Source organism: Sebastes umbrosus, chromosome 3 (genome assembly GCF_015220745.1).
Source record: "Sebastes umbrosus isolate fSebUmb1 chromosome 3, fSebUmb1.pri, whole genome shotgun sequence".
Classification (NCBI taxonomy): domain Eukaryota; kingdom Metazoa; phylum Chordata; class Actinopteri; order Perciformes; family Sebastidae; genus Sebastes; species Sebastes umbrosus.
The window spans coordinates 22996195-23021347 of record NC_051271.1 but is presented as its reverse complement, the minus strand read 5'-3'; the positions used below and the strand labels follow the sequence as shown (position 1 = coordinate 23021347).

The 25153-nt window shown below is 40.8% G+C and overlaps 1 protein-coding gene across 2 annotated transcripts in view; it reads left to right on the top strand.

Annotated features, from left to right (window-relative positions):
- LOC119485306 (hedgehog interacting protein) overlaps positions 1–22241 on the top strand; it is a 41349-nt gene extending 19108 nt beyond the window's left edge. For both annotated transcript variants that reach the window (XM_037764803.1, XM_037764804.1), the window contains exons 5-13: positions 1649–1800; positions 3655–3828; positions 3952–4095; positions 4341–4459; positions 6006–6129; positions 7602–7747; positions 9031–9112; positions 18310–18458; positions 19745–22241. In XM_037764803.1, the coding sequence (XP_037620731.1) occupies positions 1649–1800; positions 3655–3828; positions 3952–4095; positions 4341–4459; positions 6006–6129; positions 7602–7747; positions 9031–9112; positions 18310–18458; positions 19745–19941 (1287 nt within the window). In that variant the 3' untranslated portion in view covers positions 19942–22241. The remainder of the gene's footprint in view (positions 1–1648; positions 1801–3654; positions 3829–3951; positions 4096–4340; positions 4460–6005; positions 6130–7601; positions 7748–9030; positions 9113–18309; positions 18459–19744) is intronic.
- Positions 22242–25153: the final 2912 nt, after the last annotated feature.

Here is a 25153-nt window from a genome sequence, read left to right as displayed (position 1 = left end):
ATTTCAAGTTAAGGTTCTCTTCCTGAGATGAAACCTGTTGACATTCTTTGGCAAAGTGCATTCACCTCTGCTCTGACTAACATCCAGCTGTTCAGTGCACTGCATCCACTCCCACATAACTCCTTTTTTTATTTGACTTCAATGATCTGATGTTTAGTAGTACTCATAAATTCACTGTGGAGGAACTCTGTCTTTTGGGGTGGAGATTTATTTGTCAACTTTCACAACATTTCATTTGATATTCAGATTGATAGAACCCCTGTGGCTTATCATGTGGCTCTCTGTTGTTGCTCATTGGTGCTTCAAGTACATTCCTTTGCAAAGAGTAATTTCTTTTTCATTCGCATGTGGCCTGTGTCACTGCTGTGTTTGACTGGGCCGGGTCTAACGCAGTCCAAACAGAACTACGAGATTCAGTACACCAATTTATGATGTGTGTTACTTGGCTTGTGACATGGACTACACATATCCAAAGCTTGCCACTTGTGTTCAAACCAAGATATATATTTTTCTGAATTTCCCTTTTTATTATTTTGAGAGGGAATAGATGTGTTAATTGTAGACATGATACTTGTTTCTTTGCCATGAGCTCTCTGCATGATGCTCACTTTTGCTTTTCGATTTTTTTTTTTAAAGAATCAAGCTGTTTTAGAGGGATACAATCACACAGGGACCACTTTATAAACATTATTCACACCTAAGCCTAGCATTCTGTTCATTCTTTTGTCAAGAAGAAATAGTGAGGGAGAGTACGACATAAAAAAAGGGCCGACCTGGCTTGTCTTGCCTAGGGAATGAAATGCTGTAGCTGATTATTACAGCTAACTATGATGGGAGGACCACCAGGGTAGTGACAACTGATGGAGCTGCCTCCGGGGTGAGACAAAGGTTTACATATTACACAAGCAATTTAGATGTTTTCTAAACATGTTGCCAAGACAGTGGGAGTTGGCAGCTCTCTGCCCCCCCACCCCCCACCCCCACCCCATCTCCCCCCTCCCAAGCCTTGAATTTTGCATGGATTTTGTGTAAACCAGGAAAGAGCGAGGGGATGGGGAGCAAAAAGCACGGACTGAAGCACTCTGCACTTTTGTGCTCTCTATGAACTGTGAGTGAGCTAATAAATTCTTTCAGCCACTCAGCGTAGCATTCACGGATATCCCCCAAAGATTACACACACAAATCACTGCACAATGGAGGCCACCGGGAGGGCCGGGGCGTCACAGGGGCCCCCCGACCCTGTGGACAAGCGCACATAACCAGGCTGCAGAGAAGACGGGGCAAAGGCGGGGGGGTTGTAGAGGAGGTGCAGCGCTACCCAGAGTCAAATGCTTTATAATGGTTGGTAATGGTATATTCAAGGAGGTTGGTGAAGGTGTGAAGTGAAACAGGCGAGGGGAGAAAAACAGAGAATGGGAGAATAGCAGGGGTGTGAAAGGGAATGTGATGGATAAATAAAAAAGGGGGATTAGAGAGGTTGAAGAATTAAAGGAGGTGGGGGGTGATGGGAGTGTAGGGGTTGCATGTAGTGGTCTTGGTGATGATGAAGATGACCGAGGGGGGTGATTCCAACCCCACACAGCCGAGCAGAAGCCAAGGAGGGACATAATTAACTCCTGGATCTTTTGTGTTTCTCATCTGACTGCAGGGTGGGGATGAAAGGGGCCTGCTAAGCCTGGCATTCCACCCCAATTACAAGAAGAATGGCAAGCTCTACGTCTCCTACACCACCAACCAAGAGCGCTGGGCCATCGGACCACACGACCACATTCTCCGTGTGGTTGAATACACCGTTTCGAGGTAATGGGAGAAGTGTGTGCCAAAGCTACCTTAAATATGGGTCGTTCACTGCCTGAAAGGAAACCAAAACCTCAGCTGCCTTGCAGTCTACACAACATTTAACTGACCTATTAACTATAGAGGATTAATATAGCATGGACATGCATTTCTTCATGCAAAGCCCACTTATTCAACCATTGAAAAATACAGGACAGTTTACAATGTGGTCAGTCGTAATTTGTAGCGATGCATGACGATTGGTGAAAATTCCCACAATCTGTTTTTCAGTGCATGCTCTCATTTTACTGTTGATTGCTTTTCAAATGCAATAAGAGAAATAAGAATAGGATGAGATTGAAACTTATTGGATGTTGTGAAAAAGTCCTGATCAAAAAACCCTGAAGGAATTGATTATAATATTGGCTTTTCCCATCCAACAACACTGATTTGACACATTTTTGCCAGAGACCATGGTAACCACAGTAAATACAAAAGCTTCAACAGCACACAGCGTATTATGGGCGTTCATTTGCAACACTTTTGTGATGATAGCGATGTGTGCCTTCTGCTGTGTCGATACCTCACACTCCCTTCACAATGACCTGTAATTAAGAAAACAATCTTTTCTCACGAACGTGTTTAAGTGTTACATTTTAATTTACATAATCACAGTTGTATGTTTAACTTAATGATCTAATCTTAATTATAGTCTTGGCATGCAGTCGTGGTGACTGCAGCGTATAGTCCTTAATTTGAGGGTCCAATAGAGGAATGACAGTTAAAGTATTTGATGGTAGATTAAGAGAGTCATTTCTTTTTCTTTGGCAAGCTGCTTTTCAAGAATTGCAGGACTACCCAAAATAACACATCATGAAATATTTGTTGCTGATACTGTGAAGCCAAATCCTCACTTTGCACGAGAACTTGTGCAACATTTTGAAGCCTGTGTTACATCTCCACCCACTGTCTTTGCCTTTAAAGCTAGGGTTGGTAATGTTGAGAAACCAGCATGAGTACGCTAGATTTTAAAAATGATCCAACCGAAAAACCCAGCCCAGTCTTGCCAACTCTTTCCCAATTAAATTAGCTAGCAGCAGTAGCTCCAAAAGTCGTTAAATCTAGAAAGAAAGTCGCCAAGTCAGCAACACTGACAGTCTGTCTCTTCAGGCCTCCCCCCAAAGCCACTCCCCCAAAATTATAATCACGAACATGGCTATTGTTAGTACTCACAGCTGTCAAGCTAGAAGCTTGTGGAAGATTCCAGTGACGCGCAATGAGTGCGCGTGCAGGCAGCAAGCAGGTAGACAGGCAGGTAACCCGTCCACTCATTGCATTTGGACCAAATGCAATGAGTGGACGGGTTTATTACAGTCCTGCGACAGCTACAGATACCGGATTTCTTTCTTTTTTTTAGCTTTTGATTTATTGATTGCTGTTGGGATATAATGAGAATTTCAACAAATATAACAAAAAATGTTTTTGAAGAACATTATCAACTCTAGCTTTAATGAGACAGTGCATCAGACTAATTGTCTCCAGACAACAAACAATTGAACTCATTTCATGTCATGTCAGCGTTTCTTATTCATGCCTTTGTATCATTTTTTCCACCAACACAATTATTCTGTAAAGTAATTAGAGTGTGTACTCATTTATAAAATCATGTCTCACGCAGTATATTTCAAAACATTACATTGAGTTTCTTCAGCGGCTTTCATCCCAATCATGAGGCAACTACGGGGCATTCAGGAGCCATTTACCAAAACCCTTATACAGTGTATACTTTTGAATATTTGTATTGAGACTGGTTGGAAGCATGTGAGTATAGCAATCATCTTTGCACCCTGTGACAATGATGTGTATGTTTTACCTCAGGAAAAACCCAAACCAGGTTGACACCCGGACTGTTCGGATGCTGATGGAAGTGGCAGAGCTGCACAGGAAGCACCTTGGTGGTCAACTTCTGTTCAGCCCTGATGGTCTGTTGCACATCGTCCTGGGAGATGGCATGATCACCCTGGATGATATGGAAGAGATGGATGGACTTAGGTGAGATCAGAGGTCTAAGAATTGTAGTATAAATAATCGAGTGCTGGTGTGTGCCCCAAGATTGAATCTTTTCCTAGCTCCCACTATCGTGAAGGTGTATTTTTTTTGTGTGTTTGAATGCAGTGATTTCACAGGGTCCGTCCTGAGGGTAGATGTGGACACAGACTGCTGTACATCACCTTATTCCATACCGCGGAACAACCCGTACTTCAACAGCACCAACCAGCCGCCTGAAATCTTTGCTCATGGATTACATGACCCAGGCAGGTGAGTGAAACATTTAATGAGACACTTCAGCAACGTCACACTGAAGAACTAAACAGCTGTTCCTTCAAAAGAGATCCACTCTTCAAAATTGGATGGCTACGACTGGTTCAAAATGTTACTGCTTTTGATTCTGTCAAAAACTGAGCAATTATCCTAATATGCTGTTTCATTACTGCTGTTTTTAGGAAAGAGTTTCATGAACTCAGACTGTTTCTCCTATATTCATCCTGTATTCTGTTCTGTAGGTGTGCAGTGGATCGGCTTCAGAGTGAAAATGGGAGTCTGCTGATCCTCTGTACGGATGCAAGTGGCAAAAACACATCAGCAGGAAGAATACTGGAGATTACTCAGGGGAAAGATTATGGTGAGTTCCAATTTCCACGAGATTTTTCAAAAAATGTTCATCATATTTGTCTTTTTTTAAGTTTGGATGGAGTTCATTATTTTGCAATATTAATATTGCTCATGATACAAATTAGGGCTGCAACGATTATTTTCAATGTCGATTAATCTGTTGATTATTTCCTTGATTAGTCAATTAGTTGTTTGGTCTATAAAATGTCACAAAATGGTGAAAAATGTTGATCAGTGTTTCCCAAACCCCAAGATGACGTCCTCAAATGTCTTGTTCTGTCCACAACTCAGAGATATTCAGTTTACTGTCATAGAGGACTAAAGAAACCAGAAAATATTCACATTTAAGAAGCTGAATCAGAGAATTTTTACTTTTTTTTTTCTAAAAAAAATACTCAAACCAATAAATCTATTATCAAAACAGTTGGCTATTACTTTAATAGTTTACAACTAATCGATTAATCATTGCAGCTCTTATAAAAATAACTGAGTGCAACCTTTGTCTACGTTTTTTTGATGGCATTGCGTACTGAGAAAGGTATGAAAATACATTAACCTCTTGGATAATCTTTCAGATTTATTCTGCTGAAAATAACATCTGTTTTTACGAATGTCTTTCATTTTGTAAGAACATGGTGTTTTGGCAACACGTTCCGAAAACACCCCAGGTTGAGAGCAGAGACAGTGGAGGTTGAATGTAAAAATGATGTGATCTAGAAAGATTCCCCCCCTGTGGAGTGTAGATATGCCAGGGGAATGTGAGATTGTGTCCACAAGTGCGATTTTAAAGCTGTCAACAACAATAACGGTCTAGGTGATGGTTTCGCATTGTTGAAAACAGCTGAGAGGAGTCTGGCTCTTCTCATATTGAGAAAATAATCAATAACAGCAGCACCTTCACAATGCTAAATCTTCTTCTCTCCACAAAAAAAACAACAAATTACTGCGGTTTGATCCAAATTACAAGGCTGGTTATCTTTGCCACAGTGAGGGTTGTTTTGGCAACCCAAATGAATTCGTCAACCTTGATCTCTCACTCCGATTCAAGGTGCCTGTTATTGCCACATACCACTCCTCACTTGGCTTAGTGCCTGATGTAACCAGTTAAAACTAACTAACCTAACTCTAAAGTGAATACAGTTGAGCACACCAAGTCTTGGATCATACATTTTTAAAGGCAGCAAACTTCCATTAATATTTCCCTTTGCCAAGACCATATTGCTTCAACATCACACTTCTGAATAAAAGATTAATAAATTCTCTTCCAGTTTTGATAAAGACATATTAAAGTTGGCTGCCAAGAAGGAAGAAGTCAAATATATTGCTTTCCCATTCAAATCCAGACGCACTCTTTGCTCTTTTTTCTTATTAAATTGAGTTTCTCTAATATAAACCACACAAGCATGACATCTAATAGACTACTTACAAGCATGCAGATTGATGAATATCATGATTAATACATGGATTGGATTGCCTCTATCATAATCTTTGTCTACTGGTGTTGCATGCAGGCAGCAGTGCCTTAATCAGACCTTTGCCTTGTTGTCCCTCCCCAGAAAACGAGCCCTCTGTCTATGACCTGCAGTCCAGTGGAGGAGCACCACCTGTGGGGGGCTTCATCTACAGGGGCTGCCAGTCTAGAAGACTTTATGGCAGCTATGTGTTTGGAGATAAGAATGGGTAAATATGAAAAACTATGAAACAGTGCTGATGGAAATCAAACTGAAAAATGAAGTTGCTACATGTTGTGAAATCAAGATAGACTTCCTGCACACTTGTTGACAGACAGCTATATTTTAACGACATTGTATCCCGTTGGTGTTCAAGTAGACTTGATTTATGAGTTATCACACAAACATCTTAAGTCCCATTTAGATCAGCATGACCCTTTCTTCTCTTCTCACACTGAAAATCTGTCCCTTGCGTCGGTATGTGCCAAAGTAAACACAGAGTTCCATCCACGTGGGGGAAAACAAGTTTTATGTTACTGTCACCACCACGGCACAGCCCATCCAGTGTAAATGGAGATTAGACATCCTACTCTGTGCTGTTCACACTTCTCTTTGGTTTGTAATTTATCCTACTTTGCTGATGTCAAACGCTGACGCTTGAGTAAACAAAGGAAGTAAATAGCAGGGGGGGAAGTACACTATCAGGAGTTGGCACTGTGTTTAAAACAATGTGTGGTCGGTTAATTCTGAACCTCATTACAATTTGAGGGCATACTGTTGTGGCTAAGTGAAGGCTCCGGCGTGATGTGTGTTTTGAAACTAAAAGCCAAGGTCTTAAATAACACCATGTGCGACATGGGGTGGAGAAGGAAGATGGGTCAATGAACCATGTTACAAGAAGTAAAAGTTGTCCCTTTTTCCAGATCTCAGCTGTTATTTGCCTAATACTGCTGCAAATTAATTGCATTGTATTTCTCACTTGTACAGCGACTTATAAATGTAAGAAATGTACATGGCGTGTACTGTTTAGTACATCATCAAATCAAATGGAAAAAAACAAGTGCCAGTACTCTCTTATTCACATGTTGCCGTGTGTATCGGCCAGTATCAGAAATCTCTCTCTCTTTATTTGTTATTTCTTTAAGCATGTTATAATGTCTCAGTCATAATCAGGTGTGATTTTATTGTTATATTATTATACTTGGGCTATACATCTTCTATAGTAGGCCTATAATACTCCAATAATATTCCAACTGGAACATTATAGGGTTAACACGGCGTGTTTGTAAATTTACCCATAGCGTTAATAGTTAAAGTACTTTTCTGCGTTAAAGTCTATAGTAGGGTATCATTCAGGTTTTAGGAGCAGTGTCCCAGTCAGGATGGACATATTGTGCAGCAAGATAAAGAGACACATTCTGAATTTCTACAGTGAATGTATGTGAAAGAAAAGTTATGAATCGCCATTATGAATCTCCCAGAGAAACTGATATGGAGAGGGCACAAAAGAGTACCAGCAGCTTGTGAGAAGTTCCGGTACGCATGAAAAAGTCACGGTACGCCAAGGAGTAAAATGAATATGCATACCGGTGAAAACCGGCCCACTTCGAGCACTGACATGAACAGTATCTGCACGAGATATACTGACAAAGTAATGACCTGCAGTAAATCAACCTACTCTGTGTGTTTTGTCTGTCTCAGTAATCTGCGGATCCTCCAGAAGGCTACATTGTCAACATCAGCAAGTGGTGAACAGTGGCAGGAGAAAGCTCTGTGTCTGGGCTCAGCTGGCTCCTGTGGCTCCATGCTGGTGGGACACATCTTCGGTTTCGGAGAGGATGAACTAGGTCAGTAGGGCAACGATGAGAAACCTACGCTGTTATGCAGATGATCTATCTCTTCTCAGAATTTCAATCTAGCTCTTTCTTTCTCTTTTCTCCCCTCCTTTGTTTTGTTTGTACTCCCTCTATCCACATGAGTGACAGCTATGTGTTAACATATTTTCTGAAATCACATTTTTACAACATGAACCCTTGAAGGTTTGTTGGCTTGAAATGAAGGATGTCAAAACTATGGAAAAATCTTTCTTTTGTTGTATATTTATCAATGGTGCACATGTTAACATCATGGTGAGGAATTTTCCAGTTGGTTATTTACAGATATGTTAGTAATGTTTTGTACTAACACAGTGGGATGCATAAGAGCATTATTAAAATCTGGAAAAATTGCAACACCTCACCAACAAGGAATAACACTCAAAACTACAGGGGAACTAATACCACTCTTATTCTACCTCTATGGCACATTCTCAACAGGATATTAAATAGTGCGTACTTCCTTCTGGATTAATTGTCATTTCCATAAGATAGCAACGATACTCCAAAGACCCACTCATGAGCTGGGTATTGGGCCACCTACAAGGCAATGTTTTGCATGGGTAGAGAGATGTGTTACTATTTACCTGGGGGGACTGCAGCATTAAGATAAGGTAGGGTGAGCTGAGGTGAGCCGACTAATATGATACAGAACATTTTTTTCCCAGCTGGACCCCCACCAGACACTCACAGAATTATTAACTGTCAGCTCTGGTGTTTCTGATTAACATGAACACATGATGTGGATCACTCACACAGCCATCAGAAATGTTTGATCGCAGTTCTTGCCAGGTCTCTTGGAGTTATTATTTGACGAGGTATTTAAAGATTCCTGCATTTGATCATGATTTGCAAGTGGTGCAAGAATCGTGGAGGGGGTGGGCTCGTGTCCCAAAGTATGGGCCCCACAGACACATGTTTACAATTTGTCCCCTTATGGAATTTTCTTGTGGGCTTGTTCCTCATTAAATTATCCGCCTGGTTCCCAGTCATGAGTATCCAATTGCCCCATTAAACTCTTTCTTAGAGTCCTTTGGCAAGTGCAGCAATGCAGAAGCTGTAGCTACACTCCTCATCTCCTCATGTCCTCTCCTTTTGTCCTCTTGTCTCCTCTTGCCTCCTCTTGTCTCCTCTCCTCATTTTGGTATTGCATGAATGGCTGTAAGGTTAATTATTGGGACATATGCTGCACATTAAAACTATGTAATGCAAATAGTGCTGATGGTCCATTTCCATGTGACTGTTCCTCTTTGCAGGTGAAGTCTACATACTGGCGAGCAGTAAAAGCCTGGCGCAGTCACACAGTGGGAAACTCTACAAGCTGGTCGACCCTAAAAGGTACAATCGCAGATTTTCTTTTCCTCGGGGGCTGGTTTGTTTCACATTTGGAAAGGGGCTTTGAGTCAATCATATTCTTTCAGCCATCATATGTTTGTAAACTGTGGTGATATACAGTTGGATCAATAAGTGATCCCTCATGCCATCTAATGACAACTATGTTGTGTCCTTAATTCCAAATCAACATGCTATTTAGTACGCTAAAACAGCATGAGAGATTTTTTAGTATGTCCGAAACCTAGTATGAAACCAATAGTACGTGAATGACATGCTATTTCCGGTGAAATATTACAGTATGCAAAGCTGGACACTACGGCGGCAGAGATATCCCACAATGCAATTCGGTAGTAACGACAACGTTCATAACGGATGTTGACGGACTTAATTTAAGTGTAAGATTTCACTTTTGCTAGGCGTAATATAGTATTTCAATTAGTTCAAACTTTGATTCTCACAAATCATAATTTTGGTCACATGACGGGTTACCATGATTACGTGTCTCCAACCAGCAAGGAGGCTCTCAGGATGTCAGTGCGTCAAAGATACATACTACTGCTACTACTACTATATTGACACAAAAGTATGTTGAACGATATTGGGTACACATATTGGGTATGTAGTGCATAGTATGTGATTTTGGACACAGCACTAATCCCCCATCCCTAATTCCATGCTGTTTTGTTTTGTTTTATGACACCAGACTATGATGATCCCACATACAGTATAATATACAAGACACATGCAGCCGACTGTAATGAAACCATGGATTTATAGTTAATCACATTTCACTACAGTGACGTCTTTTCTTGCTAATTTAAAGTCCTCACTACCTATACACGTCCTCTCCCCACACACTTAACATTTCGCTGTGACCAGAACTTTTGTGCCCTTCAACAAGTCGTCACATGACCACCTGCCAGGGCCAAAACAAATGCTGAGCAGTAAGTGGAGAATAAGCATAGCATTTCAAAATGTTAGTGTAAAGTATTGCGAACAGAAACACCGACTAGCTGGCCACGTTCACCTAAGTAACTATTGCCTGCTGGTTATTGTCAGAGCTTTTGACAGCAGGGTTTATTCTGCTGAGAGTAAGGAAAACACAAAGCCACCTGTTGTCAAGCACAGAGACCTCTACATATTTTATTTCAGCATGTGTAGAAACACACACATGTTCATGCATATAACATAGTGCACATTTTATTCATCATTATTTGGACGGAGTTCAGCACACACACCAGCTTAACTTTGAGCGGTGCAACCGATCTATTTCCGTGCAGTCTAATGCTTAATTAGTTGATGTTAAACAACTGGAAACTGTGGGGAACACTTTATAATTCAAATGTCTGTGTGTCACTGTGGCATAATCCTTACCATATGCATCACAGTATTAGTGATAGTGATGGATCTATAAACTATTTGTGCAAAGCCAAGTACATGTGAAAAACATTTGTCACTCAAGACGAGAAAATATGCAGACAGGGCATGAATTCATCCCACATGATACAGTAGGGATGTATGAGCATTTGTGTGATATATTACCCTGGCAGTAAGGAAATCACCGCAAACATAAGCAGACTTTGTAATTCAAACCACTTGCATATTAAGTTTCAAGCTGAACCCCCCCATCTTCTTATCAGCACTTCTTAGGAAGTTGAGATAGTGAGATCCTGCAGGGTTAGGCCCATCTGTCCAAATTTAAACAAATGCATATGAAAAGTCCCAAATGAATCATACTTCTTTAGGCGAGGTCCGATTTGATTAAGAGAGGCAAATAAAGTGAGAGAGGCAGACTCAGAGGGAAAAATTTGCATGCCTCAGAATGACAATAGAAACATATCCGCAGCTGATTATTCCTGGGTGACGACAGTGCCACCCAGGCATTAGCACAATTAATTACACCACAGATGTTTCAAAGGGGCCCCGGTGGCTCGCTCCATATTTATGTTTTCTGGCATGGCCGCTGGACGCATTTCTCCCAAAGAACAATTCTTTCCACCATCAAGTGGACTTGTTTAGTCTGTGCGGACCCTGTGGTGTTGGAGCCTTGACTCCTAATACTCTCTGGCTTCGTTATTATGATCTTGTTACAGGGAGGATGGAGAGGGGGTGTAACTGGGGTAGCTAACGTGTCTGACCTCAGCGCGTTATCAAGTCTGGTGGTCCTCCCCTTTTTCCCTTTTCCATACTGTGAGAACATCTGGACCCTAAATCCCTCTCATAAAGAGGTTTGTTTTAGACTATGGTGGTTTTTGCGGTCCGCTATAGCATCTAGTGCTGTGTTTTGATCAACTGTGTGTTTGGGAACATGGAGGGGAAAAGAGGAACTGTTAGGGAGGGCGGCAAAGGCTTACAGGGAAACATCAGCCATAAAATCCCTCAGCAGTGTTTGTGTAAACATGTCCTGGCCAGATGACTTCATTTCTAGGTATTTGTTTGTCAGTTGGAGTACCCCTCCAATAATAAATAGGCCACCATGCATTTTGAAACATGCTGAATGTGTGTGGTGTGAGGGTGTATGTGAGTGAGAGTATGAGAGAGCAAGACAGGGCTTGTTTGTGGTATAGCAGTTGGATGGAAATATTACCAATCATAAAGTCTCTATAGGGTGACCGTGAGATGCAGTTGAAAGCTTTGAATGAGTAGTAAGTAGACCTTTGAGTTTAGATTCTCTTCACCATATACCGTTCCCAGGTTAAGGTTAAAAAGGGGCATCCATGCACCTATATTTTATCTAAGGCAAGACTATAGACTATATATAAGAAGTGGACATAGTCACCTTGACTTCACCTATTGGTTTATGGATTGCCATTTTGAAGCCTCGAGTTCGGCATTTTGTCCGTCGTCATCTTGTTTTTTTGCAACCAGAAGTGATACGAGAGGGTGGAGCTAAGAACAACCGAACACTGAATAAGACATTTTCAGGCCACCAAAATGTTACAATTAACTTTCATGAACTGAAAACACACTGTGAAAGGACTAAAGTTGTAAGTTGCTAACAAGTGGCTAAATGAGACTACTAAACGTCATCACGCCGACTCATCCACTGTTACAGTCTTGTTGTGGTGTAGTTCATCTATAGCCTAACTTTAGCTTTACACATCAAAAAATCATCAAAATGGTGTTCCTTTGTGAAGGAGCAAAACGTGTAAGTATCATAAACGTCTGTTTGCCACAGAACTTATTTTCTGCAATAATCCAAAACCCAATTGATAAATCTCATTGGCTTTTTGTCGAGGGAACCCAGGGCGATGCTAACTTCCTGTTTGGCCTACAAAAATATGTCATCCCTGGACCATTCTGTACAATCAGGCTTCTTTTTGCAACCAGAGGCGTCGCCCACTGTTGGCTATTATAAATAATGCAAGTTTAAGGCACTTCTGCATTGGCTTCACTTTTCAGACTCGGAAGTTGATTTGTATTAGCACCTTTCAACAACAGCGCAGCTCAAAGTACTTTACATAAGATATAAAAAAAGGTGTTAAGATATAAAAGAAAACACAAGATACATATACCAGTAAATAGGATTTTTTAAAAAGTAAAATATGTAAATAATAGAGATGTGATGGTGAGGAAATTTCTCCACTGGTTAATACACTTTTGACAACGCTGGTGTTACCTAATTACACCGGACGTTTTATAAGAAAAGATGACTGTCAATATGTGTAGCGCCTTTATTTTGATCTTTACCATCGGTTGTCTGTGTGTCTGTGTGTCTGGTCTCTCCGATAGAGCTTTTGCTGCATGGCCGCAGGTTTCCATCTGGCGCCACGCACATTGGCTGTGGCCGCTCCGTCCTCCTCATGGTGAACGTTATGGTACCCTTATAACATTGGGTTTAAATCTGAAATATTGCCAAATAGGCGCTTTTGCTTTTCGCTTCGACACCAAATCCACCGCCATCGTCTTGTCTATCAACTCTCTCTCATCCCGTGTGTTCAAACTGACTCCTGCTACTAAGTGAATGTGTCTCCATACGGAGCAGACACTTTCACTTTCAGTTTGTGTTGTCCGTCTTCTGACTATGTATTGATAACGTGGCGCTGTACGCAAAAATGTACTTAATGGTTTTATTTCTGTAAAAATAGCAAAACGACGGATGAGGCGGTGCAAGTTATGTAATCGGTGTGTGCCCGACCACCTAGTAAATAATGTCTTATCTTCTTTTGCTTTTCAACAATCTTACTTCCTATATTAGCCTTAAACATACAGTAATTGAGCAAAGCAGTAGCCCTCAAACTGAACGATACTGAATGATTGTGGTTTACTCTGCACATAAAGTATACTGTAGGCAGGTATTCATGGGGACGTTTGGCTACTTTTCAGTCCCACTGAGTCTGCATTTGATAGCATAATTATTTATACAGTGAGAGCATTATATTTATGCCAGGAACAAATAATGCTAAAAGAGACCCATTTCTTTTTGAAAAACAAAGAAAGATATTATGATAACAGCACAAAGTAGGGATTTGTTTCACCCCCTCTGTGTATATACAATATGTCATGGGAGTCATATAGCAAAGTTAAATGTTTATCGCACCATAATTCAAAAGGCACATGTTGCACTCCATCCATGCAGTTGGACAGAATCAGCCTCACTCTTACAGTTGGCTTAATTATACCATACAGTATAGAGCCAGACCTCCTGCTGATTTCTGGTGTAAAATGCAATTTGCCTCTCTATTTGTTACAGCCCCTCTCCACAGAGAAGGAGGGAAAGCAGTATAATGAAAGAGTTTTCACACGTCCAGGTTTTGTCAGCTGCAGGCTGGACTGATTGAATTACAGTGAGCAGAGACCTTAAAGAGACACAGTGAACTTCGAATAGGGTCCTGGGACCTCCTTTATGAACTGCATTAGCCATGGAAGTCACAAATCACTAGATGTACAGGGGAAGGAGACAGCGGGTGCTCGTTTGTGGATATCTTTATCTGTATGTGTGCCTCTATGTGTTTTTGTGTGTGTACAGATATAAACCGTGTGGGTGGTGCGTACACGCGAACATGCACATCTGTGAGCCTGTGTGAGCGTGTGGTGTGCTAGCTCCCAGCATGCTGCAGGAAAAAAAAAAGCCTTTTCTTTATTTTCCTATCCCTCCTAAATCTTCCTACATCTCTGCTGTGGTCCTCCCCTCGACAAAGCTGCTTGCCAGTCGCACTGAATAGCCCTGGCTCCTACAATACACAGTAAATTTCTTGCACAATTAAAACAAGGAATGAAGCTACAAAAGAAGCCCCCAAACAATGGAGTCGGATGACAAAACAGCAAAAGAGACCACACTGGGCCGTTTGATTAAGCCATTGTCAGGGCGCACAATGTACACCACTCCACAGCCCTTTTCTCACATATACCTCACGTCAATCAAACTGGCCCCGCGAGCCAACAAGCTAAACACACACACACACACACACACACACACAAACACACTCACGCACTGACAAATATAATAATCAAACAAATCTGAGGCAGAGCATCCACACTGCTCCGATGGCACAGACCCGATTGGACGTCAGTGTTAAGATATGTTAATGTTCAGTTTCCCCTGATGTAAGGACAGAAGGGAGGGCGAGTTTTTAGCACAAAACGACTGAATGATAACCTTCATTAATCTCCCTGGTTCTTTGCTTTATCATTAGAGCTGTGCAGTCAGTCCTGAACTAGTATCCCTTGCTCACTTTCCACTCTGTTTTCATTTTAATTACGACATGATCTACGTTTTATTTCTAATTTTCGTCATCATCTGTCTCTCTGTCCATGTAACTACCTCATGTGTGAGAGTTGTCGCCCTTCTCCTACTCCCTCACTCTCACACATACACCACCCCTCCCAAAGTTGATAAATTCCCACAGTGGCTGTTGACCCAGCTGCCTTTGTCAAGTGGCGCTACCAGCAGGTGCTGTTTTCACAGCCACCCTGGCAGTCGTACAGACTGTTTAGTAGCGCTGCTGACCCCGGCCTGCTATTAACAGTGTTAGCTACAGACCCCCCCAATCCTCCAGGGACTCTTACTCTTTCTCTCTCTCCCTCTCTTTCTGTTTGCTTCCCTCCTTCGCTCTTTTTTTAACTGCATGCAGCCTGCAACAACAAAAGCCAGCACGGATGGAGTCTGGAGTTGGGTGCTGATGGGAGCATGGGAATCAACCCCCCCGCCCTCCATCCCTAAAGCAACTTTAACGCACACACACACAGTCACAGTATTGTCATTGCCATCAGTCAGTGTGTCCGTCAGAACACTTGCAACACATTTTTCAAACTAGAAAGTAAACACTCGCACAGTCAAATAAATACAATTATAACCACACAACATCGTAGTTACAGTCATTTATCCAACAACTGACAGATTTCTATTTAAAGCTGTGTCTTCCAACAGTCAACCCTGCACAACAGGTAAAACAAATATTATATTTACCCAGCTAGTGAAGGTCAGAGCAGGTGAGACTCAACAAACCAGATTAAAATTTCCCCACAGCAGAATACTAAGAGCATCTAACGCCCGGCCCACACCGCCTGCGTGAGCAGCGCGTGATGGCTACTTTGCTGAACTGCTGCGTCTCTCACGTGTGTGGTGTCCACACAGTCCGCCAGCCCTTTCTTTCTACATAGTTTGCCTTTCATAATGGCTATTTCATTTATATTATTTATTTTAGACAGAAAAAAGGTTAAGAAGCGTGTGCTCATTTGTAAATGATAATAATCAATCATTAAAAGCCGGTACTCTATTTATTTATGGAGTTGTGCAAGTCACTGCATTTTCCACAACACTGTCCTGCAAATATTTCAGAATAAAAGCCTTTGTGTTCGCAAATATGGGATTCTGTCAAACAAATAAAAAAGAGGGCTTTTATTCTGAAATAGAAACAGGAAGTTTTGAGTTGAAATTAATCGAAACATAGAAACTGTAGTAATGTTGCTGGTATGATCTCAATACACTGTCAAAAGATCACTTTCATTGTCTATTTTTGCTGTGATCCACGGCACGCCTGCACGGCAATGCACACACGCTGCTCACACAGGTAGTGTGGCCCAGGCGTAAGAGTGAATACATAGTTGGCTCAACTAGATTTATGTACTACAGTACATTTAAAACATTGCTGATTTGAGATTTCACATACAAAAAGATCACCTGTTTGAAGGTCCTGAGCCCCATCTAGTTTTGGTTTCTACTGCTGATTGACCAGTTGCTCTGCAGCCATGATTGATGAAATCTGTTCTCCTACGGACGAAGCATTACATAAATACACACTGACCTCACTACTGATGCTCTTCAGCTCTCATACCAGCGTCAATCTACAGGAGTCCAGTTACCAAGCCTGTGTGTGTGTGTGTGTGTGAGTGTGTATCGCTCAGTGTCCAGCAAATTGTGTTGCCTCATTAGCTTTTTACCTCGGCACAACAGAACTGTTTACATGTCTATAGCTCTCCCGCTCTCTTTTTTACAAATGCACACACAGACAAATATGTGTGCGAGTGTGTGGGCAACAGGCGCTAACAGACGCTTCACATTTGAACTCCATGACGCACTCGCTGTATTATTTCCAGATTTGTAGAGCGTGATATGAAATAATTCTGTTTCAGCCCATTTGCTGATGTGCGTGTGTGGATGTTTGTCTTAATATGGAATGATCACAATATGTCTCTCTGGTGTTCAAACTTGACGCATATGGTGTGGAGATGTTTGTGTTTGTGTGTGTCTGCATTTTCCAAATCATGTTTATATTCGTGGTGGCCCTGTGTTAACCCTACATGTATGTGTTGTTTTGTTCTTCAAGTGGGGAGAATTTAAGGAGTCATAACAATAAAAGCACCACATTGGACACAGGTAGTGTCTGCTGTACAGTTTAAATCCATCTTAGATGGTAGATTCACAATTGACTTGCAATGAGTTGACAATATACAAAAGTTGACAACACATCGATGACAAATAATCGGAAAATGTAGACAATGTGCATCACTTCAAAAGTGCTATCCCACTTAGGCTACATATCAACAAAAGCTATATGATTGTCGATCTTGTTGCAGCTACAGCTGTTATTTCGTGTTTCGTACAGTACTGACACGAATCCTAGTGAATTGTGTATCTCAGCCAACACGAGTTGGATGAGTATTTTGTTTTGCCCAGTCCTTGCTCTTTTGTTTGTCTGTTGTGTTTGATTGAAATGATTGATTTGCACGAAACTTTGTGGAAACTGTGGTAATCTGGAAAATAAGAACTGATGTGTGTTGTTGAGAGGCTCTTCTAACTTCGTAACGGACTCATTGACCATAGTGTGCCTAAAAGCAGACATAAGAAGTAGGAAACCATCCATTACTTGCCCAATCAAACAACCTGTGGATACTGGAAAAGTAATTTCTGTTTTGGACATGACAACCCTGCCAGCAGCTGAGCACAGAACAAATACAGAGCTGATTAGCCGTGTAGTGTAACTGGACAGCAGTCTGAACAAGTTAGTAGAATTAAATAAATGACATCAAATCATACAAACATTGAGTAACAGTATAACTACACACCTTGACACCACAATTTTCCATTGTTAAATCAATGCGACCCTGTTTACATCTATAATTATTTCCAGTACAGTCGTTATTATTGGGTGCATCTGTGGTTGAGGCATTTCAGCGGAGACGGTTCATTGTTCAGGGGTTCTTTAAGGATAACAAATTGTAGTAGCATGACTCAAGATCCAATGTGTGTCATTTTTATTGGATGTAAGCTCAATGTTTGACCTGATATAAATAAGGAGGGCAAGACTTAACACTGTGACTTTAGAGGCAAAAACTAAAAATCTTTGTATTCACTCCCTATTGAATGCTGATTTTTCATGCTCCATTCGCCAGAGTTCGCTTGCTCGCTGTATTTTAGGAAAAGGTTTTAGACTGATGGTCTAAAGGTCCGTGGTTCAACAGAAAGTGCTCAACTGCATTTCGTTGTCTCAGTACTCTTTGTGGTGACAGTAAAGTTGAATATAATTTAATGTGACTGCCAATATCTAAAACTGTGTTAATGAAAATGTCCTAAAACCGATCTTGTCAACTTACTAAATGGCATTAATTGGGAGATATCATGGTGGGACTTTGTTGAAAGACATTAAGCGATGATATACTACTTTTCTACTATCCTACTTTCTGTAATTCGTGAGCATGCCACGTGACGCTTGTGTCCCCCACATATTGACTTTCCCTCCTTCTAACAACTGTTACAGGCCTCATGCCCCGAAGGAGTGCCAGCGTCAGGTGGAGCCTCCAGAGCTGCTGATGACAGCTTGTTCCAGACACTGTAAGAACGGACACTGCACTCCGATTGGCAAGTGCTGCTGCAGCCCCGGCTGGGAGGGACCCTTCTGCCGAGTTGGTGAGTGCCTTTTGGTAGATCTGCATCTGCTCCTTTCAGCATGGTATCCTCTGGACAAACATCGGTGTGTTGTTCCTTTCCAGATGTATAAATTAGGTTTATTAATAGGGATGTCACTATACCGGAAATTTAGTAGTCGATACCAATACCAGTGAAATTCTACAATTCTTGCTACCAAGTCGATACCATGGTAAAAAACAAAACAATAAACACTTAGAGCTAGTGTCAGGAAGATAAACGGGTCATAATTCCCTCTGCTGTGAATACATCTCCTTCAAACAACTGTATTTATTCAAGTTTCTCACCAAAAACTACATTTGAAAATATTACATTTGAAAACATCATGATAATGTTAGAATTTACCTTCGCCCAATACTCATTTTTACAGATTAGTTCTAGAACGCATCATAATGTGAATCAACAGCACCTCCTGAGTTGAAATCGGCAGCTAGCCTTTTGTTGTTCGCACGTAACATTATCAGGGAAAAAATAGGACGCGTTGATTGTGAGTGTACTGCGTCCCAAACACTTTCTGTTGTCCCCGGGATGACGGGACGACGTTAGTCTTAAGCCATGACAGTACCTGTGTAACAGGGTGTCTTTCTTCTGTTTACTACCTCTAGACAGTTCAGAACGGCCCCGTTAACCTTGTTTTGTACCAATGCGTTGTGTTTGATCGTAGACCAACGGCTGACGGTTAGCATTACACTCCAATGAACCACAGACAGCTCTGATGTCGATTCAAGATGTATTTATTTGCTTAGCACTTCGGGACACCCGTTCACCTGGGAGATACAAGCCCGGTCTGACTTGTTCCCCTAGTGACGAGCTTGTATAGCTCCATCGTTACCTTGGATACTGTAGTATTAAATATAAAATATAAAATAACCACATAAAAATATGAAAATAACACAAATATGTTCACCAAACGACTACTAAATAAAATAATGGTAACAATAGTAACAATTTATTAAAGCTGAAATTGTGTATCTAATGTAACATGCAAGAGGCATATGTTACACCTGTGGTACCTGCGGTACTGTAGAAAAACGAGTACTGTCCCTTTTTCAGAATTTTGGCATCGACATGGTACCGAAGTATCGGTTCTTGTGACATCCCTATTTATTAATGCACAACATACACTGTAGGGCTTCCACATTTTTTCTTATAAAGATTCAAAAATCTATATGATCTTTTGTGACTTAAATACCTGAATGAAACAGAACACCATCTTTTCTGACTTTACTTCTGACCTCTCTGTTTTCTTCTTCTCTCTGCGGCCGTAGCCAAGTGTGAACCAGAATGCCGCAACGGAGGAGTGTGCATGGAGCCCAACAAGTGCCTGTGTAAGAGCGGCTACTCCGGAGCCCAGTGTGAGAAGAGTGAGCGTGGCATGCCCAACGACCAGGAGAAGGACGGCATACTGGACCACATCATCGACATGACCTCGTACCTCCTAGACCTGACCAGCTATATCGTATAGGGGTGAGCAGAGGGGGGCTGCTCCCCGCCGTCATCCTCAAGTTGACACAAATCTACCTACCACCACCAGCAGACTCTAACGAGGTGTCCTTAACATGGCCTCTTAATCTCCCTCACACCCACACAGGCATGTAAACACACACACACACACACACACACACACAAACACACACAGGATCCCCGTCAGACTGCTTTTCATCCTCATCCTCATCACCAAACTCTTCCTTTTTCGCCTATAAGCTACTTGCTCTTGAGCACCAGGCCTGGCATCCAAGCCGTGTTCACACTTCGGAGAGACCTGCAGACAACAGAGGAGATGATTGATAAGCACGGCCAAGTTATGGATGTTCCACTAAGACATTCGTTCAGAAAACGCTCGCACACGGCTGACTCCACAGGAACAGGAACTCCACAGGAACAGACCATTTTAACCCAAGACTTTGGATCTTTTCAGGGGCTATCTGTTGCCTTAAGACCCCCAAAAATGGGAGTTTGTTGCATTTCAGTGAGGACTGTTGATTGTTCAGGGGTTCTTTAAGGATTCAAAATTGTACAGAGCGGCGTGGCTCCAGATCCAATTTGTGCTCATGGTCCATTCAAAACCCAGCAAAATAAATGTCCACATACGCAGACTTTGAAGGAACACTCTGCACCTCTGAAGTCGATGAGAGTCGTGGGTCACATGTGCCGTACTATTCTAAAGGCACTAATACAAGAGAGATGTCGTCTCACTTATGATGTTGTATTTAGTTTGTGGGACACGTTGTCATAAAAAGCTATAACAGTATACAGTGTGTATACTTTTTTTTTGCGACACTCACTTGCTGTCAATGTACAGAATGGATCTACAACAGAGGAACGACGTTGTCAAAGCCAGTTTCATACAATCTGAACAGAGTTTTTGGCTCCCATGCACTGTATTCATTTTTGTTTCATTCACTTTATTATTCAAAATGAATTAAAACATTTATTAAAAGCGCAATGAGAGTAGTTTAACATTCACACACACACACACACACACACATCACACATCACACTATCACAGGTATGGTTTGACAAACTCCTTTCATTGTGTCACACACTGAAACCCGAACTCAAAACTACAAAGGGAAGAGATAGCGCAGTGATGTACAGTATATTTCCAATAGAGCTTACCTAAGTACTACTTAGCATTGCAAAAAAAAAACTATAGCATTACTATTGTTATCATAGAGGAGGGTTTATTTTTTTAAGCGTAATAATATATGGGAGAGAATGGTGTTTATAGAAAGCAGTTTTACACTAAGCTTGTCAGCTCATGTCATTTCATGTTCTTGTACTTATACATATGCAGCTTTTTCCTCTGTATCTTTTCTATTTTCTTTTCCTCCCCCCCCACTGTAAAAGTAATGCATGTCTGTGCCTGCAGAGAGTAATTCGGAGCAGTTGGCTGACTCCATATAATTCTTATCCCTGACATGTGGTTTCATTACCACTGTCAGAAATGTGTCTCTGTTGTGAGATGATCAAACGTCTCGTCGGGCCACCAAGTCACTGTGGAGGCAGTTCACAGTGCGATCTTATCTGTAGAGAGCAGATTTAAGATTAACCGAAGGATCTGTCTAATGGAGATAATGATTGAACTCTAATGAACATCTGACTCCCTACATGTAGTCAGAAAATAGTTAAACACAGACCGGGATTGTCTGGAGCCACTTTAATGTGTCTTTTCAGATGCCAGACAGAAGTTCATACAGATGCAGCACACATACATGCATGCCCATATTCTCTTAAACTATCTAACTACACATTTGTCATTTAAATCCCATAACATAAAATGAGTCTTGACAGAACCGTCAGTCATTTTGTTTTGAAGGCAAACAGTTGCAGTTTTGCTCTCTCCCCAACTTTTATTTAGAAAAAACAAGTTTCCAAGTATCATGGTTAATTGAAGTTCAGTGTCCGTAAAAGATGTTATTTGTTCTTCATCTCCCGCCTCGCTTGTGTTTGCTGAAATAAATCAACTCTACCTGGTCAAAATGGAATTCATGCTGTAAAATGGAAAATTATAATTTTTTTTTAGCACTTAATGTGAAAGTTGCATTGTAGCTGCTGAGACGGCGTGGTGTGAATAGAATAACCATTTTCATTATTTAAGTAGTTACACAAATAAAATAATTATTTAAGTTCTTTTATGTTGTTTTTACCATTGTACTGTATGTGACAATTTTTTTATTCCTGTATTGTAAATAAAACTAGGGATAACTTTGTTTCTCTACAGAAATATCAATATGTCTATTAAAATTTATAGCATGTCTGAAATATTGTCTCTCTTTTGTTTTTGGTATTCAGTAATATATGGTAACGCTTTACATTTTCTAATAATTTCTGAGGAAGTTTCCAATATAATTTATTACTTCTTTAATATTGGAAAAGTAGAAATTTCCTTGGAAAAAAAACTTAATCTAAACCTAAGTAAATATTTATTTATTATTCATGTATCATTGCAAACTGTATTTGCCATATACTGTATGTTGAATTGTTAACAAAACAAAAGCACTGCAAGGCCCAGAAGCTTTTGATCATATCACATGACCTTTGACCTCTGTGCACTTTAAGCACCTGTCCATATGGGCTTATGTTGGCCGGGCAACATCTACATCTGCTGAGGAAGATCATGTGATATGATTGAAAGCTGCGGGACAGCTAATAGTGAACCTGGTAGTGAGGTTTTATGTCAACTGCTGTTCTCTAGGTAAAGAATGAGTCTCAACTTTAAGTCAACATTAACGAGAAGTCTTTAAATAAGGAACAGTTCACCGTTTTGAAAAATGTGCTTTTTTGCTTTCTAGCAGAGCACCCAATTCGACTGTTATCGGGCCATTAAATAGGCATTATCAGGAGCTATAAGCTAAGTTGCAACACGTTTTAACATGTAAAACCGAATCAAACGTTACATTTTGAATACAAACAAAAAGGCTTCTTTAGGTTTAGGCAACAAAAACAGTCTAAACATCTATTGTGCTTATAGCGACCAATAACGCCTATTTAATATCCGGATAACATACTATTCGGCTGTGCAGAGAGTAAGATGAGAAGATCAATACCGCTCTAATATCGGTCCGTTGAATATGAGGCTACAGCCAGGAGACGCTTAGCTTAGCTTAGCATCAAAACTAAACAGGGGAACCATTATTGTGGCTCTGTCCGAAGGTTGAAAAGAAAAGAATAAAAATCTGCCCACCAAGATCTCTAAAGCCGATAATTAACACGTATTATCTTATTTATTTACTTCGGGTTTTTGTCAAATCTTGTTGTCAACGTGAGGTTGGCAAACAACCAGAAGAGACTCCAGCAAGTCACTGCTCCCAGCCAAGAAATAGTCCAGCAAATAACACCCCCTAAACTTGTCATTTTCACACTTAAGATTTGTACGAATAGTATATTAGTATTATATACTACACAGTGGAGCTAGTAGGTGGATTTTTACCCTTTGGACAGAGGAAGGCTAGCTGTTTCCCCTTGTTTGCCTTCATTTTGAGCTATGCTAAGCTATTGCTGTAGATTCATATTTGTCATACAGATGTGAGAGTGCTATTGGTCTCCTCATCAAACTCTCAGCAAGAAAGCTAAAAAAGGTGTATTTCCCAAACTGTTCTTTTGAAACGTGTACAATAAAAACTGCAGTGTCCCTGTTTCTTTATATGAGGCTATATATATACATGTATATATACGTATATATATACATGTATATACTCACCCTCACTATATGATAACTATATGAAAAATGGCAACAACAAACAAAGAATCTAGAAAAAGGATTAACTTTCAATCTCGACTATTGAGAAATGACAGACCCGTTACCTAAGATTTTAGTCTAGACATAATCTGTCATTATGGGATGGTAATTTAATGTATAAGAACCCTGTTCTTGGTTGTGGCCCCATACTGGGAATTGTCTCATTTCTGGTAAGTCAGCTGCAACATTTCCACTGATGGTTTGTCCTCCAGCCAGGTAAAAAGAGTAAAGAGAAGGATGTTGAGAAAATGTTTAAGTTAAACTAGGGCCAATGTGGCAACAGGCCCAGGGTTTTCCTTTTACTCCTGCTTGAATGGAAAAGCTGCCTGCGGAGTTGACAGCGAGGAGAGAGCTGAGATGGCTGCTATGTCGTCATGCAACAGCGTCATGGCATCGATCAAAGTTCAGCCTGAAAATCTCCTCGTTTCAAGTGGAAATTCTTCACTTCGGAAGTACAGAAAACACGTTCATGCATGGAGGCACACACGCAAGAGCCACCGCTGATGGCAATATTAATTTCCTTCTCAAAATACCAATGAGGCTTTGTGTTGTATACTGATAGTGAGTGGAGACCACCCACCTCACTCTGCTCTCACACACACACACAAGTGCACACACTGCCATATTTAGAGTAATGCAATACTAAGTTGTCTATGCACTGTTCAGATCCAATCAAAATTGCATAAAGTGGAACTGTCCAATAGCGCTGCGAGGTCCAGCGTATATTTGAGTTTATACACTATCTGTGGCATGAATCATTACTTTTCATTTGGAATAGTTTTCTTTTTCCTTCCCAGAGGGCCCTTGTCTGGCTATCTTTCCCAAACAGTGTAACCCAGTACTTTGAATAAACATGAGGAGCCTGTATACCAAATATTTGTAGGACTGAGATGGCTGGAAGTGCATGCTATAATATTGTATACATGAGTGAAAGAGTCAGCACAAGCAATACTTATAGGGTAACAGGAGGAGACAGGAAAAAAACAGGAAAAAAACAATAGCCCCGTGATTAAAAAGACACACGTCATTCTTTTTCTGCTCATCCAGACCAAAGTGAGCAATTCATTATGCTGTATTTACTGGTGTTTCTGTTCTGGAGTAATGTATTACGTCCTGGGGGAGATACAATAGACATGCAATAGCTGCTTTGTTTAGGGAATATATCTGTCTTGTGAAATCAAGCACGGAAATAATGAATAGATACAAAAGAGTGATGTGGGTTTAGGAAATGTGCAGAATAATTGCAGTTGAAACTACTGAGTCATAGGAGGCCAATCAATCCCATATGCAAACTATCATACTGATTATTATATAGACTGTTCAATGCCAATACATACGTCTTAAATGACTCAAATATAATATAATATCTGCATCCTGTAGAGCAGACATTAGTAGTGCCTGTGAAGGTGGAACACGTGACTGCTCAATGTCTGGT